We start from the raw sequence: 11240 nt of genomic DNA on the forward strand, positions 1-11240 counted from the left end.
AGGAGCTGCTGACCAGAGGTTACAAAGAGAGCGTTTTATTGGGTGCCCCAGAGTCCTGGGCAGGCTGGATGGGAGGGGCCCTGGGGGCATCAATTCCTCTTCTTGCCTTTGCCAATGGCCTTGGCGGGCGCTGCCGTGGGCGCTGCAGACTGGTAGAGCGTGGAGGAAATCTTATTGATGTAGTAGAGGCCAATCATGGAAAAGATGAAGCTGGGAGGAGAGAGAAGGGCAGGCCAGTCAGCACCATCCCTTGCCCATAACCTGCTCCCCACATGAGCTCTCTTTGGGCCTGGAGCCAAGCTCCAGCTATTAGAAACCAGGCTGGGGGCGGCTTACCCCTCCCCCAGCTGCTGCAGGGTACTGCCCCCTTCCTCTGAAACACTGGCCTGGTGGAGACAGAATCCTGGGCAAGATGGACCAGGAGTCGGAACCAGACATGCAATTCTTATGTGCTTTGTTACCAGCCGGGGAACGACCCTGCCATCCCTGCGACCCCTCTCCTGGCACAGTGGCAGCCCCACCAGCCCCATGCCCAGCCGGGGAGCAACCCTGCTGGCCCCGCAACCCCTCGCCTGGTACAGGGGCAGCACCGCCAGCTGGGGAAAGGAGCTCTGTAAGGCCCAGCAGGTCTCTTCAGCCCTGACAGCAGCTTCTTAGAGCTCCCCAGGGCGATGTCCTCCCCCCACTCTGAGGCCTGGGGGGCCTGTTCCCTGCTACCGCCGCGGGATGGGCTTTTACGTACCAGGTGGTCACACACACTCTGTGGATGAGGCCTGATGCAAAGAGAGCGAGTAAGAGACAGACGAGGACTGGAGAAGAGAGAAGGGGAGAAATGTGAGTGGCAGTGAGTGTCTGCCCTGGGCATGCTGCACTGGCAAGCCAGCCTCCCCCAAGGGGGAAGCAGCGAGTGGGAACCCTCCCCCCAGAGCAGGGCTAGGGTCCCACGGGGGGAGCTGCAGGCGGGAACCCCAGAGCAGGGTTAGGGTCCCGCTGGGAGTGCAGTGGGGTGGGGGGATGGATTTTCCCAGGGCAGGGCTGGGGTCCCAAGGGGGGGGGGGCGGGGCGTCTGCTCACTGCAGCGCTGGACTCTCAGCAGGGCAGCTCTCTGCAGACCCAGGGTCTCAGGAATAATCCGACGCCCACCCCCCCAATCCCCCTGGGTCTTGCTGTTTCTTTTAATTACCTGGGAGCCAGAAAATGTGATTCCCCCCCATCCCCCTGGGCACGGCTGGGCACTTACTCTCCGGGAATATTTTGGCTTGGAACCCTTTGCCGAAGACCAAACTCTCCAGGTTGTTGAAGGCCTGGAGCCGGAGTTAAGGAAAGGAAGGAAGGGAGACGCAGCTGCCACTGAGGAGCCAGCGCAGGGTCTGCCCCAGCTCAGGTCTCCCCCCATCCCCCCTACGCCCCAAAGGATACGGTGAGGGAGAAGATGAAGAGGGCGGATCCCAGCAGCCCGCCCTGGATGGTCAGCCACTCGGTGGAGGCCAGTTGCTTGCTGTACATCTGCATCCCGGTGAAGAGCAGCAGGGAGAGAAGCGAGGAGAGCGCCAGGGACGTGCCCGTGCCCACGGCTGGGGACAGAACAAGAACCGCGCAATGAGGCGCTGGGCCACTGCCAGGCCGGCCCCAGCACCCTGCGGTCACCCCTGCGGGGCTGCTGCAGCCCCGGGCCGGCTCGCGCTGCGGTGTGATGGGCCACGCGGCGTCCAGGCGCCAGGGTGATGGGCACCACCCCAACTGTGTGCTGTGCAGCAGCCCTGCCCCTAGTGCCCGGGGACCCAGGTGCCAGCAGCCCCACGTGAGTGCGGGGAGGCACCATGGGCACAAAGCCTCGGGGCGGTCCCTGCACACTTCCCCTGGTGGGCACCCCCAGCCCCCCCCCCTCGGGGCCCCCCCCCCCCCCCCCCCCCCACACCTGGGGCACCTCCCCGGTGGATCCCCCAGCCCGGGCACCACGTGCCCCCGGGGCACCGCGCCCCCACCCCCGTTACCCATGACGCCCCGCGAGGTGCCGCCGCCGACCCGTCCGCTCTGAGACCCAGACACGCCGACCCCGCTTCCTGCGCACGCGCGGCCAGCCCGGCGCGGAGAGCCGCACTGCGCACGCGCCAGGCCCAGGCTACTCGGGAAGGGACGCGGCAGTGAGCGAGTGGTGAGTCCTTCGCGCATGCGCAGCCTCCACGGGGTTCGGGCGATCGCCGAGTCCGCTTGACGGCCGAGAGGCAACGCTGGAACCTGCTTTGTGCGCTTCCGTGCGCATGCGCACAGCCTTGCAATGCAGCGCCCCCTGGCGGTTGGGCGTTGACATTGCAGTTATCCTATAGCGCCCCCATTCTCGTAGCCTGGTAGGAGCTCCCTCCCCTCTGGCCCTTATGGGCATAGGTGCTGGAACTGGGGGGGCTGCCGCACCCCCCATGGTTTGAAGTGGTTCCAGCGTATCCACGGTTTACAGTTTGGTTCAATAGCTCTCAGCATCCCCACTGTACAAATTGTTCCAGCCCCCTGCTCTTGGGGGGCGGGGGGGGGGTCTGGGGCTGTGGGGCCCTGTGCACTGGGGTGGGACCTGTCTGTGCCCACCGAGGCGCAGCATGGACAGACATAGACCAAGGGGTGGACACAGAGACCTGCCTGCACTAGCCACGGTGGTGGAGGGGGGCACAGCAGTGGGGCTGGGGGCAGAGGGGCTGGGAGCAGAGGGGCTGGGGGCAGAGGGGCTGGGGGCAGAGGGGCTGGGAGCAGAGGGGCTGGGAGCAGTGGGGCTGGGGGCAGAGGGGCTGGGGGCAGAGGGCCTAGGAGCGGCAGATCACATGCCTAGTGCCTCCCAAGCGGTGGCCGATGCGCTCGGCACCAAAGTGGTTTTCACCGACTCCCCATCCTCTCCCCTGTCCCTGTTTCTCTCCTTGGGCCCTTTCTCAGGGTCTGGGCGTTAGCTGCTGCACTAAGAGGCCCATTAGGGCTCTCTGTTGACTCCGCTCTCACTGTTCTAGCAGGACCCCTGGGTGCTGGCATCTTCCAGCCCAGATAACTCGGCTGTAACATGGAGCTCGTGCTGTGATGTCTGGACCCCGGAGCGCGCCTCAATGTTTCAATCCTCTCCTTGCCAGGCCTGGGCTGCCAGTCACAGGCCTTTCCCCTTCTGCTCGGGCTCTGCCCAGCCCGGGGCTGGAGAGACACACAGCCCAGCAGCAGCCCCTAGGCCATGCCCAGATTGGCAAACTGTGTGTTTAGCTCGTGTCACATTCACAGTGCGGAGGAGCAGTCGAGTGGGTCGAGATAAAGCCCAGGGGGAGCCCAGGGCTAGCACCAGGGGTTAAAACACCCTTTTCCCAGGGAAGAAAAGGCTTGTGGAATCAAGAGAGACGAGGTGGGGGAGGGAATATCTTTTACTGGACCAGAGTCTGTGGGTGAGAGACAAGCTTCCCAGCTCCACAGAGCTCTTCTGCAGGTCTGGGGAACACATCAGACGGGCTCTCAGCAAGAGTCCCCGTTGCACCCAACCCCCATGACAGCGGCACCAACCAGCGGCCGCGCTGGCAGCCTAACTCCCCTCTCCGTTGAGATCCCCAGCAGAGCCGGGCGGATGAGGGAGCCTGGCTCCCAGGCCAGCGCTCAGATCATACGCCCGGGCAGCGGAGTCTCGGAACATCCAGTGGCAGGGGTGTGGACCGTGGCAGGGAGGGGATTTCACGGGGCCCCAGAGCCTCAAAGGGACGGTGGGGCCAACAGCTCTACGTCTGGGAAGGGCCCTGAGCTGTGGGGGGTGGGTGTCCTGCAGGCGATGGGCCAGTCCCCGTGAGGCTCGGCTAGTAACCCAGCCAGGCTGCCTCTGCCCCGCTCTCCCCTCCCTGGCACTGGCTGCTGCCCCCTGGTACACGAGGGCAGCCCTGTGAGGAGTGGGGCAGCGCTGCCCCGAGGGTGCCAGCCCCTCTCCTCTGTCTGCAGGTGCAGGGGGGCAACCTTGGGTGCCAGTCCTTCGCTCCCCCCCCAGTGCCAGCCCCTCGCTCCCCGTGCCAACCCCTCGCTCCCCCCGTGCCAGACCCTCTCTTCTGTCTGCAGGCGCAGGGGGGCAACCTTGCCCCCCCCCGGTCCCAGCCCCTCGCCCCCACCCCCACCGCGCTCCCCCCAGGCCGGAGCTGGACCCGGGAGCATGCGCACCGCTCCCTGCCTCAGCTCGGCTCCTCCGTGCGCCCTCCCCGCCGCAGACTGGGGTGTTTGCCGCTGCGCTGCCGTCGGGACCGGAGCCCGGCCGGGGGCGGCCCGGAGCCATGGCGGATGGCGAGGAGCTGCAGAGCTTCACCTCCATCATGGATGCGCTCGTCCGGATCAGTGTGAGTGGCTGGGGGCTGCCTGGGGGCGGAGAGCGGCTCCTCGGACGGGGGGAGGCACGCCTCGTGATGGGGGGGATGGGGTGTGCAATGCACGGGGGTGATCGGTGTGCATTGCACGGGGGTGGGGTGTGCAATGCACAGGGGTGACTGGTGTGCAATGCACGAGGGTGATCGGTGTGCATTGCACGGGGGTGGGGTGTGCAATGCACAGGGGTGACTGGTGTGCATTGCACTGGGGGTGGGGGGTGCAATGCACGGGGGTGACTGGTGTGCAATGCATGGGGCGGTTGAGAGATGGTGTGCATTGCACTGGGGGGGTGGGGGGTGCAGGGGCCAGGAGGATGATTGTGCGGTGCAAAGGATAATTGGGTGTGCAATGCACGGGGATGACTGGGTGTGTAGTGTATGGGGGATGGGCGTGCAATGCACAGGGGGGGTTGAGAGATGGTGGTGATGGAGGGAGTGATGATGGTGGCATGGGAGGGGGGTGAGCAGGAACCAGACCAGCTGCTTCTGGGGGTGAGATGCTTGACTCCAGCAGCCTAGGCACTGCCCTGCCCCCCCCCCCTCGTGCCCAGCCTGGGCACTGCCCCCCCCTCTCCTCAGTCGCCTCTGGCCCTGCCCTGGACCCTCCTTCCCCAGAGGCTGAGAAGGATCCCGAGCATCCATGCAGATCTCAGTCTCCATGGCAACCCTAGGCAGGCGCTCCCAGGGCTGGATGCCAGGCAGCAGCAGCAGGGCCCAGTCCAGCTTCTGTCTCTGCCCTGCCCCCTTCTCCCCCTGCCCCTCCCTTCACCATCTCCCCTCCTCCTCCCCCCTCGCTTTGTGTCATCTGCGCCCCTTCTCCGAAGGCAGAGATGGCATCCAAGAGATGCAGCAAGGTGAGTGCGGGCCCTGGCCAGCTGACAGCTCCCCCCTCCCCCCGCCGCGGGGGTCTGGGAGCTGGGGGACTGTCTGGGCTTTGTAATCTGCCCCTCTGTGGCCAGGAGATGGATGGCCCTGGCAGGCGGCAGGCTCCTCGCTGGCTGCCTCAATCCCCCGTTGTATTGTGCAGCAGCGGGGGGGGGTGTGTGTGTGTGTCTGCAGCGCGCACCGAACTGGGCAGATGCACCTGGGACGTGTCAGCCACACAAGGGGTAGCAGCAGGGGCAGCCGAGTCAGGAACGGAGGGTCCTTGAATGGGGCTTCGGGGCAGAGGGAGCCGTGTGTTTTGGGCTGGGGGGGGGGAAGCTCTTTGCCCAGCTGGGGGGAGTTGGCAGCTTGTGGGCTCCTCAGGACACAGCATCTGTTTCCTAGAGAGCCCGGCCAGGCGGAGCTGGGACTCAGGGCCTGCCCTGGGACTGGCTCTGGGGCCCGCACCAGGCCCTTCACTTGGTCGCTTTGGGCCACAAGCAGAGCCGGGATTTCGCTCGTTGCAGGTTGGAACTGGACAGGTTTGGGGGCTGGGTGGGCGATTGCAGAGCAAACCAGCAGTGAACAGGCCCGGTGTGTGCAATGGGGAGGGGTAGTGGGGAGAACCAAGGGCCAAACCCAGCTCCAGCTCAGCGAACCTACGGGGAACTGGGCGAAGCAGCGTGTCCCAGACCCTCTAACGAAGCAGCAAATTCTGCCACCATTCCGAATGCAAAGCGCAGTGTGGAAACCACTTGACCCCAGTGGGCCCAGCCAGCCAGGTGCCCCAACTCCTTGCAAGCCTGGGTCAGACCAAAGCCCCCTCCAGCTGTGTATCCCCCCTCCTGCTACTCCACCTTTGACCAGTCCAGCCCGGCATCCCCCAGAGGAAGCTGTTCTCCCCCCCCCATAATGCATCTCTGCAGCAGGGGGCAGGTGCTCAGGTGAGCAGATGCGGTTCCCGGGGTCCTTCTGAGCTCTGCTCTGAGGGCCGGGGAATGGAGACGGAGCAGCCTGGGGAGCTGGGGTCAGAGCCCACCGGAGTGCGTGGCAGGCTGGCCAGACTCTGGACCATGCGCCTAGCTGGGGGCTGGCTGGGCAGGTTCTGGAGCCAGCTGGGCACCTGCAGGGAACGTGGCACCTCTTGTTACCTGCCGAAAGCGGCCAGTGAGCAGCTGTTTCTGGAATGAGCGGCTGTGAGACTGGGGGGTTGGGCAGGGGACCCCCCTGGGGAGTGGCTGTAATACCTGCCCAGCAAGGGCTCCCCCATACGGCTGCCAGCATGGAGCTCCCGGGTCAGGACTGAGCCTCAGCGCCCCCTCTGGTGGGGGGAAGGGAAAGGCAGTTCCTAGATGGGCAGTTGTGGCCCTGCTGCTGGCTGCTCCCCCGAGGGACTGACCGTTCTCCTTGGCCCCTCTCCAGACCAGCATGAAGAACATGGAGCGGGAGCTGATCTGCCCTGTCTGCAAGGAGATGTACAAGCAGCCGCTGGCCCTGCCCTGCATGCACAACGTCTGCCACGTCTGTGCCAGTGAGATCCTCGTGCAGCATGGCTACATCTGCTGCGACCCCAGTTCGGAGCCCACCTCGCCTGCCTCCACACCGGCCACCCGCAGCCCCCGCATGGGCCGCAGGGTCATCCCCAAACCCGACCGCCTGGATCGGCTCCTCAAGTCAGGTGGGGACAACGGTACATCCTGGGATCCCAAGCCCTGCCACAGGGTCTGGGGGATGCAGCTTCCACATCCCCTGTCCCCCAGAGTGGATTGGGAGCAGAAGGATCCCGATCCCCCTTGGCAGAGTGGGAGGGGTCTGGGCCATGGTGGGGGGTAGCGGCGTGGCAGAGGGGTGGTGGCGGGGGGTGGCGGCCGTGGCAGCTGTGGCGGGGGGTGCTGGCCGTGGCAGGGGGGTGGCTGCCGTGGCAGAGGTGGCGGGGGGTGGTGGCTGTTGCAGGGGGGTGGCGGCCGTGGCGGGGGGGTTGATGGCTGTGGCGGGAGGTTGGCTGTGGCAGGGCTGAATGTCACATGACAGGCTTCTGGGTTCCCCCAGGGTTTGGCACCTACCCGGGCCGGAAGCGGGGGGCCGTGCACCCCCAGACCGTCATCTTCCCGTGCCCGGCCTGCCAGCGGGACGTGGACCTGGGTGAGCGGGGCCTGGGCAACCTGTTCCGGAACCTGACGCTGGAGCGGATCGTGGAGCGGTACCGCCAGACCATCAACATCAGCACCGCCATCATGTGCCAGTTCTGCAAACCCCCCCAGCTGGAGGCCACCAAGGGCTGCACCGAGTGCAAGTCGAGCTTCTGCAATGAATGCTTCAAACTCTACCACCCCTGGGGCACCCAGAAGGCCCAGCACGAGCCCACGCCGCCCACCCTCACCTTCCGGCCCAAGGTAGGGGCTGCCCAGGGCGTCCCGGGCCAGGCTCCAGCTAGGGCTGGGTGTGAGCGGTCCCCAGGCTGGGTCCCTGGGGCATAGCTGGGGAGAGGTTTGGGCACTGGGACTCTGTGGGGGAGGGGATGGTGTATCTGTGCCCAGCATCACCCGCCTCGTGCCCAGCGCAGGGGCAAGTGGGCACCTGAACATGGCTCCGAGGTGAAAGGGCCTCTGGTCCCTGCCGCACGGGCGGCAGGGGGGAGACAGGGCAGGGCGGGTTCCGTGCATCTTGTCCGTCTGGAGGCGCTCAGGGTGGTGTGAGCCCCGGTGTCGCACCCATGTGGTGTCTGCCAGGGACACTGGGTGGGGGCGCCGAGATTGGAGGGGTACGAGGATGGAAGGGGGATGCTGAGGCAGCTGGGAGGGGAGGTGATCACTGAATGGGGAGGCACCTGGGGCACTGGGTGGGGAGGGGGGCCAAGGGGTGCAGACCTGGGAGGGGGATGCTGACACACCCTGGCTGGGTGTGGGGTGTTGGCTGGAAAGGGGAGCGCTGACTGCTATTGCTGAATGTGGGTCTTGCTGCACAGGGTCTGATGTGTCCGGAGCACAAGGAGGAGGTGACTCACTACTGCAAGACCTGCCAGCGGCTGGTGTGCCAGCTGTGCCGCGTACGCCGCGCTCACGCCAGCCACAAGGTCACGCCTGTGCTCAGCGCCTACCAGGCACTGCGGGTAAGGGATGCACTGGGGCTTCCCAGGCCAGAACTGGGGGGTGCAGATGGAGCATGGACGGTGGGGATCTTTGTGCTGGCACTTGGGGCATGGACAGGGTGGGGCGTGGGTCTCCATGGCAGAGATGGGCAGGTGCAGATGGGGGATTGGCAGGAAGGGAGGTCTGTCTCTCTGCCAGAGCTGAGGGACACAGGTGGGATGTACCCCGAGGGGGGAATCCCATCCCAGAGCTGGGGGGTGCAGACCAACAGGGCATGCACAGGGTGGGTGTCCAGTACCAGTGGTGGAGGGCGCAGACAGGGCATTCAGTGAGCGAGGTGCATGCAGTGGGGATGCAGTGAGCGGGGTGCATGCAGTGAACGGGGTGCATGCTGTGGGGGGATGCAGTGAGTGGGGGGGTGCAGTGAATGGGGTGCATGCAGTGGGGGAAGCAGTGAGCGAGGTGCATGTAGTGCCGGATGCAGTGAGCGGGGTGCATGCTGTGGGGGGAAGCAGTAAGTGAGGTGCATGCAGTGGGGGGATGCAGTGAGTGGGGTGCATGTAGTGGGGGGATGCAGTGAATGGGGTGATTGCAGTGGGCGGGATGCAGTGAGCGGAGTGCATGCTGTGGGGGGGATGCAGTGAGCGGGGTGCATGTAGTGGGGGGGATGCAGTGAACGGGGTTCATGCAGTGGGGGGATGCAGTGAGCGGGGTGTATGCAGTGAATGGGGTGCATGCAGTGGGGGGGGCAGGGGGGGGGGGGGGTGGGGGGGGGTATGCAGTGAATGGGGTGCATGCAGTGGGGGGGATCAGGTCCCTTTGTAAACCCGCCACAGTCCTCGTGGACCGTGCACGTTGGCCCAGGCGTGGGGCCCGACTTGTGCAATGTGCACACCCAGGTGGCTGGGTTCAGAGCCCCTCCCCCCCGTGCACTGGACTGTGCGAGGCGAGCGGCCCATGTGTCTCATTTGCCCGTGCTGCCCGCGTAGGAGAAGCTGACGAAGAGCCTCGCCTACATCCTGAGCAGCCAGGACACGGTGCAGTTGCAGATTGCGGAGCTGGAGGAGACGGTGAAGCACACCGAGGTGAGCGGGGGGCGCCAGTGAGGGGCACTGCCAGGGCTGGGGGAGGGGACGCTGCTTCACCCCTCTGGGGCGAGGGCAGGAGGTGTCTGGGCACAGCACCGCCATCCCCAGGGCACCTCCAGCTCCCCCAGGCCGGGTGCCAAAGCCCCGGGGCAGCAGGGCCCCCGTGTGGAGGGAGGCCCCATGGTGACTCTGCTCTGGTTGGGCAGGTGAATGGGTCCCAGGCCAAGGAGGAGGTTTCCCAGCTGATACGGGGCCTGTGCACGGTGCTGGAGGAGAAGCAGACGGCCCTGCTGCAGGCCATCCAGGAGTCCCAGCAGGAGCGGCTGGCCAGCCTGCACCACCAGATCCAGGAGCACCGGGCCATGCTGGAGAACTCGGGCATGGTGGGCTACGCCCAGGAGGTGCTGAAGGAGACTGACCACCCCTGCTTTGTCCAGGCAGCCAAGCAGCTACACAGCAGGTACCGTTCCGTCCGGGGGGCCGCAGGGGATCTCCTGGGGCCGGGGATCTGGCTGATGCACTGTCCCCATCTCCCAGTGCAGTGGGACACTTGCAGGAGGAGCCTTGCACCTCTGTGGGCTAGCGGGAGGGACGCCGGTGCGCGAGTAGCACGGACTTGGGGCACTGGTGGTACCGGGAGCCCCTTACCGGGGCCTGTTGCACCAACTCCTGAACCTCCTGTCACGGCAGGATCGTCAGGGCCACAGACTCGCTGCAGACCTTCCGGCCCACCGCCACTTCGTCCTTCAGCCGCTTCCAGCTGGACCTCAGCAGAGAGATGAAGCTGCTCACGGACCTGTCCTTTATCAAAGGTAAACATGAGGGCTGGAGCCGTGCTGCAGAACCACCAGTGGCCAGCCATAGGGGCGGAGCTCTGGGCTGAGGGGGAGGAGCTTCCTCTGTGGTTTCTGGTAGGGGGAGCAGTCCTGTGCTGTGTGGGAGGAGTTTTGGACTGAGGGGAGGGGCTTCCTGTAGGAGGAGGGGCTCTATGCTGAGGGGGAGGAGCATTCTCTCTGGCTTCCTGGAGGGGGGAGGAGCTCTGTGCTGATGGGGAGGAGCTCCCTGCCTTGTAGCTAGAGGGGGAGGAGCTCTGTCTGGAGGGGGGGAGCTCGCTGTCTGGCAGCCTGACCCCCACACCTCCCTTTTGTGTGGCGCTGGGTCAGGGGCTGGCAGCTGCCAGAGAGAGACCTCTGGGGGAAGTGGCCTCATGGGCTCCCCCAAAGCCTCCCACACTTCGAGTCCTGCCCCCAGAGACCGCGTTGTCCTGCCCTACCCAGAGTGCCCCTCCTGGCAGGAAGCTGCTCGCTCTGGGGGCAGGCAGGGCATGTGAAATACCCAGGGAGGCTCGGGGCTCCCTGTAGAGTCAGGAGACGGGTCCCCTGGCCCAGCAGTCCCCAGAGTCACCTGCAAACGGCCCCAGAGTCCAAGGGGCTCGGCCAGCATCCGTCCCCACTCTGTGCTCCAGGCTCCCTGCAGGCAGGGCAGGGGCAGAGGGTAGGACGGTGGGGGCCAGGGGCCTGCGCGGTGGGAGCAGACAGGACCCGGACCCTGCGGCAGATGCAGAAGGGTGAGTAGCCAGCCGGGCCAGGCTGGGCCAGGACTCCCTGCGGGGGAGCGTTCCCGTGGGCAGGCCGGGTGCCCTCCCCCACTGACAGGCGCCCACCCCGGGCCCTGCACTGCACCGGCTGGGGACTCTTTTCAGACTCGCTTCTACCTCTGTTTGTTTATAGGCTATGGCCGCTGCTGAGTCGTCACTGAAGTACCCGAGGCAAGTCACGCTCCCGCCCCTAGAGCTGCCCCTGCTCTCCCTGTGCCCAGCCCTCTGTCCTCATCCCCCCATC

The 11240-nt window shown here is 65.9% G+C and overlaps 2 protein-coding genes across 2 annotated transcripts; one reads left to right on the plus strand and one right to left on the minus strand.

The window, feature by feature from the left end:
• Nucleotides 1-15: 15 nt before the first annotated feature.
• Nucleotides 16-2080, minus strand: KRTCAP2 (keratinocyte associated protein 2). Its single transcript, XM_026658090.1, has 5 exons — nucleotides 1995-2080; nucleotides 1420-1574; nucleotides 1241-1304; nucleotides 743-809; nucleotides 16-210 (listed from the first exon to the last, which is right to left on the minus strand). The coding sequence occupies exons 1-5, from the start codon at nucleotides 1996-1998 to the stop codon at nucleotides 90-92; spliced, it is 411 nt and encodes a 136-aa protein (XP_026513875.1). The 5' UTR covers nucleotides 1999-2080; the 3' UTR covers nucleotides 16-89.
• A 2183-nt stretch (nucleotides 2081-4263) lies between these two features.
• Nucleotides 4264-11167, plus strand: TRIM46 (tripartite motif containing 46). The gene is made up of 8 exons (XM_026658089.1): nucleotides 4264-4331; nucleotides 6645-6900; nucleotides 7272-7615; nucleotides 8188-8331; nucleotides 9301-9396; nucleotides 9606-9859; nucleotides 10090-10211; nucleotides 11130-11167. The coding sequence occupies exons 1-8, from the start codon at nucleotides 4269-4271 to the stop codon at nucleotides 11144-11146; spliced, it is 1296 nt and encodes a 431-aa protein (XP_026513874.1). The 5' UTR covers nucleotides 4264-4268; the 3' UTR covers nucleotides 11147-11167.
• The last annotated feature ends 73 nt before the right edge of the window (nucleotides 11168-11240 follow it).

This window comes from Terrapene carolina, unplaced genomic scaffold (genome assembly GCF_002925995.2).
Source record: "Terrapene carolina triunguis isolate 2854851 unplaced genomic scaffold, T_m_triunguis-2.0 Scaffold397, whole genome shotgun sequence".
In the NCBI taxonomy this organism is placed as follows: Eukaryota; Metazoa; Chordata; order Testudines; family Emydidae; genus Terrapene; species Terrapene triunguis.

Excerpts from the sequence above, each read along its gene's own strand:
- TRIM46 (XM_026658089.1), top strand. The coding sequence starts at position 4,269 with ATGGCGGATGGCGAGGAGCTGCAGAGCTTCACCTCCATCATGGATGCG. Across the intron at positions 4,332-6,644 it reads ATGCGCTCGTCCGGATCAGT|ACCAGCATGAAGAACATGGA; the intron begins GTGAGTGGCTGG and ends GCCCCTCTCCAG. Across the intron at positions 9,397-9,605 it reads AGACGGTGAAGCACACCGAG|GTGAATGGGTCCCAGGCCAA; the intron begins GTGAGCGGGGGG and ends CTGGTTGGGCAG.
- KRTCAP2 (XM_026658090.1), bottom strand. Across the intron at positions 1,305-1,419 it reads TCTTCATCTTCTCCCTCACC|GCCTTCAACAACCTGGAGAG; the intron begins GTATCCTTTGGG and ends CTCCGGCTCCAG. Across the intron at positions 810-1,240 it reads AGCCAAAATATTCCCGGAGA|TCCTCGTCTGTCTCTTACTC; the intron begins GTAAGTGCCCAG and ends TCTCTTCTCCAG.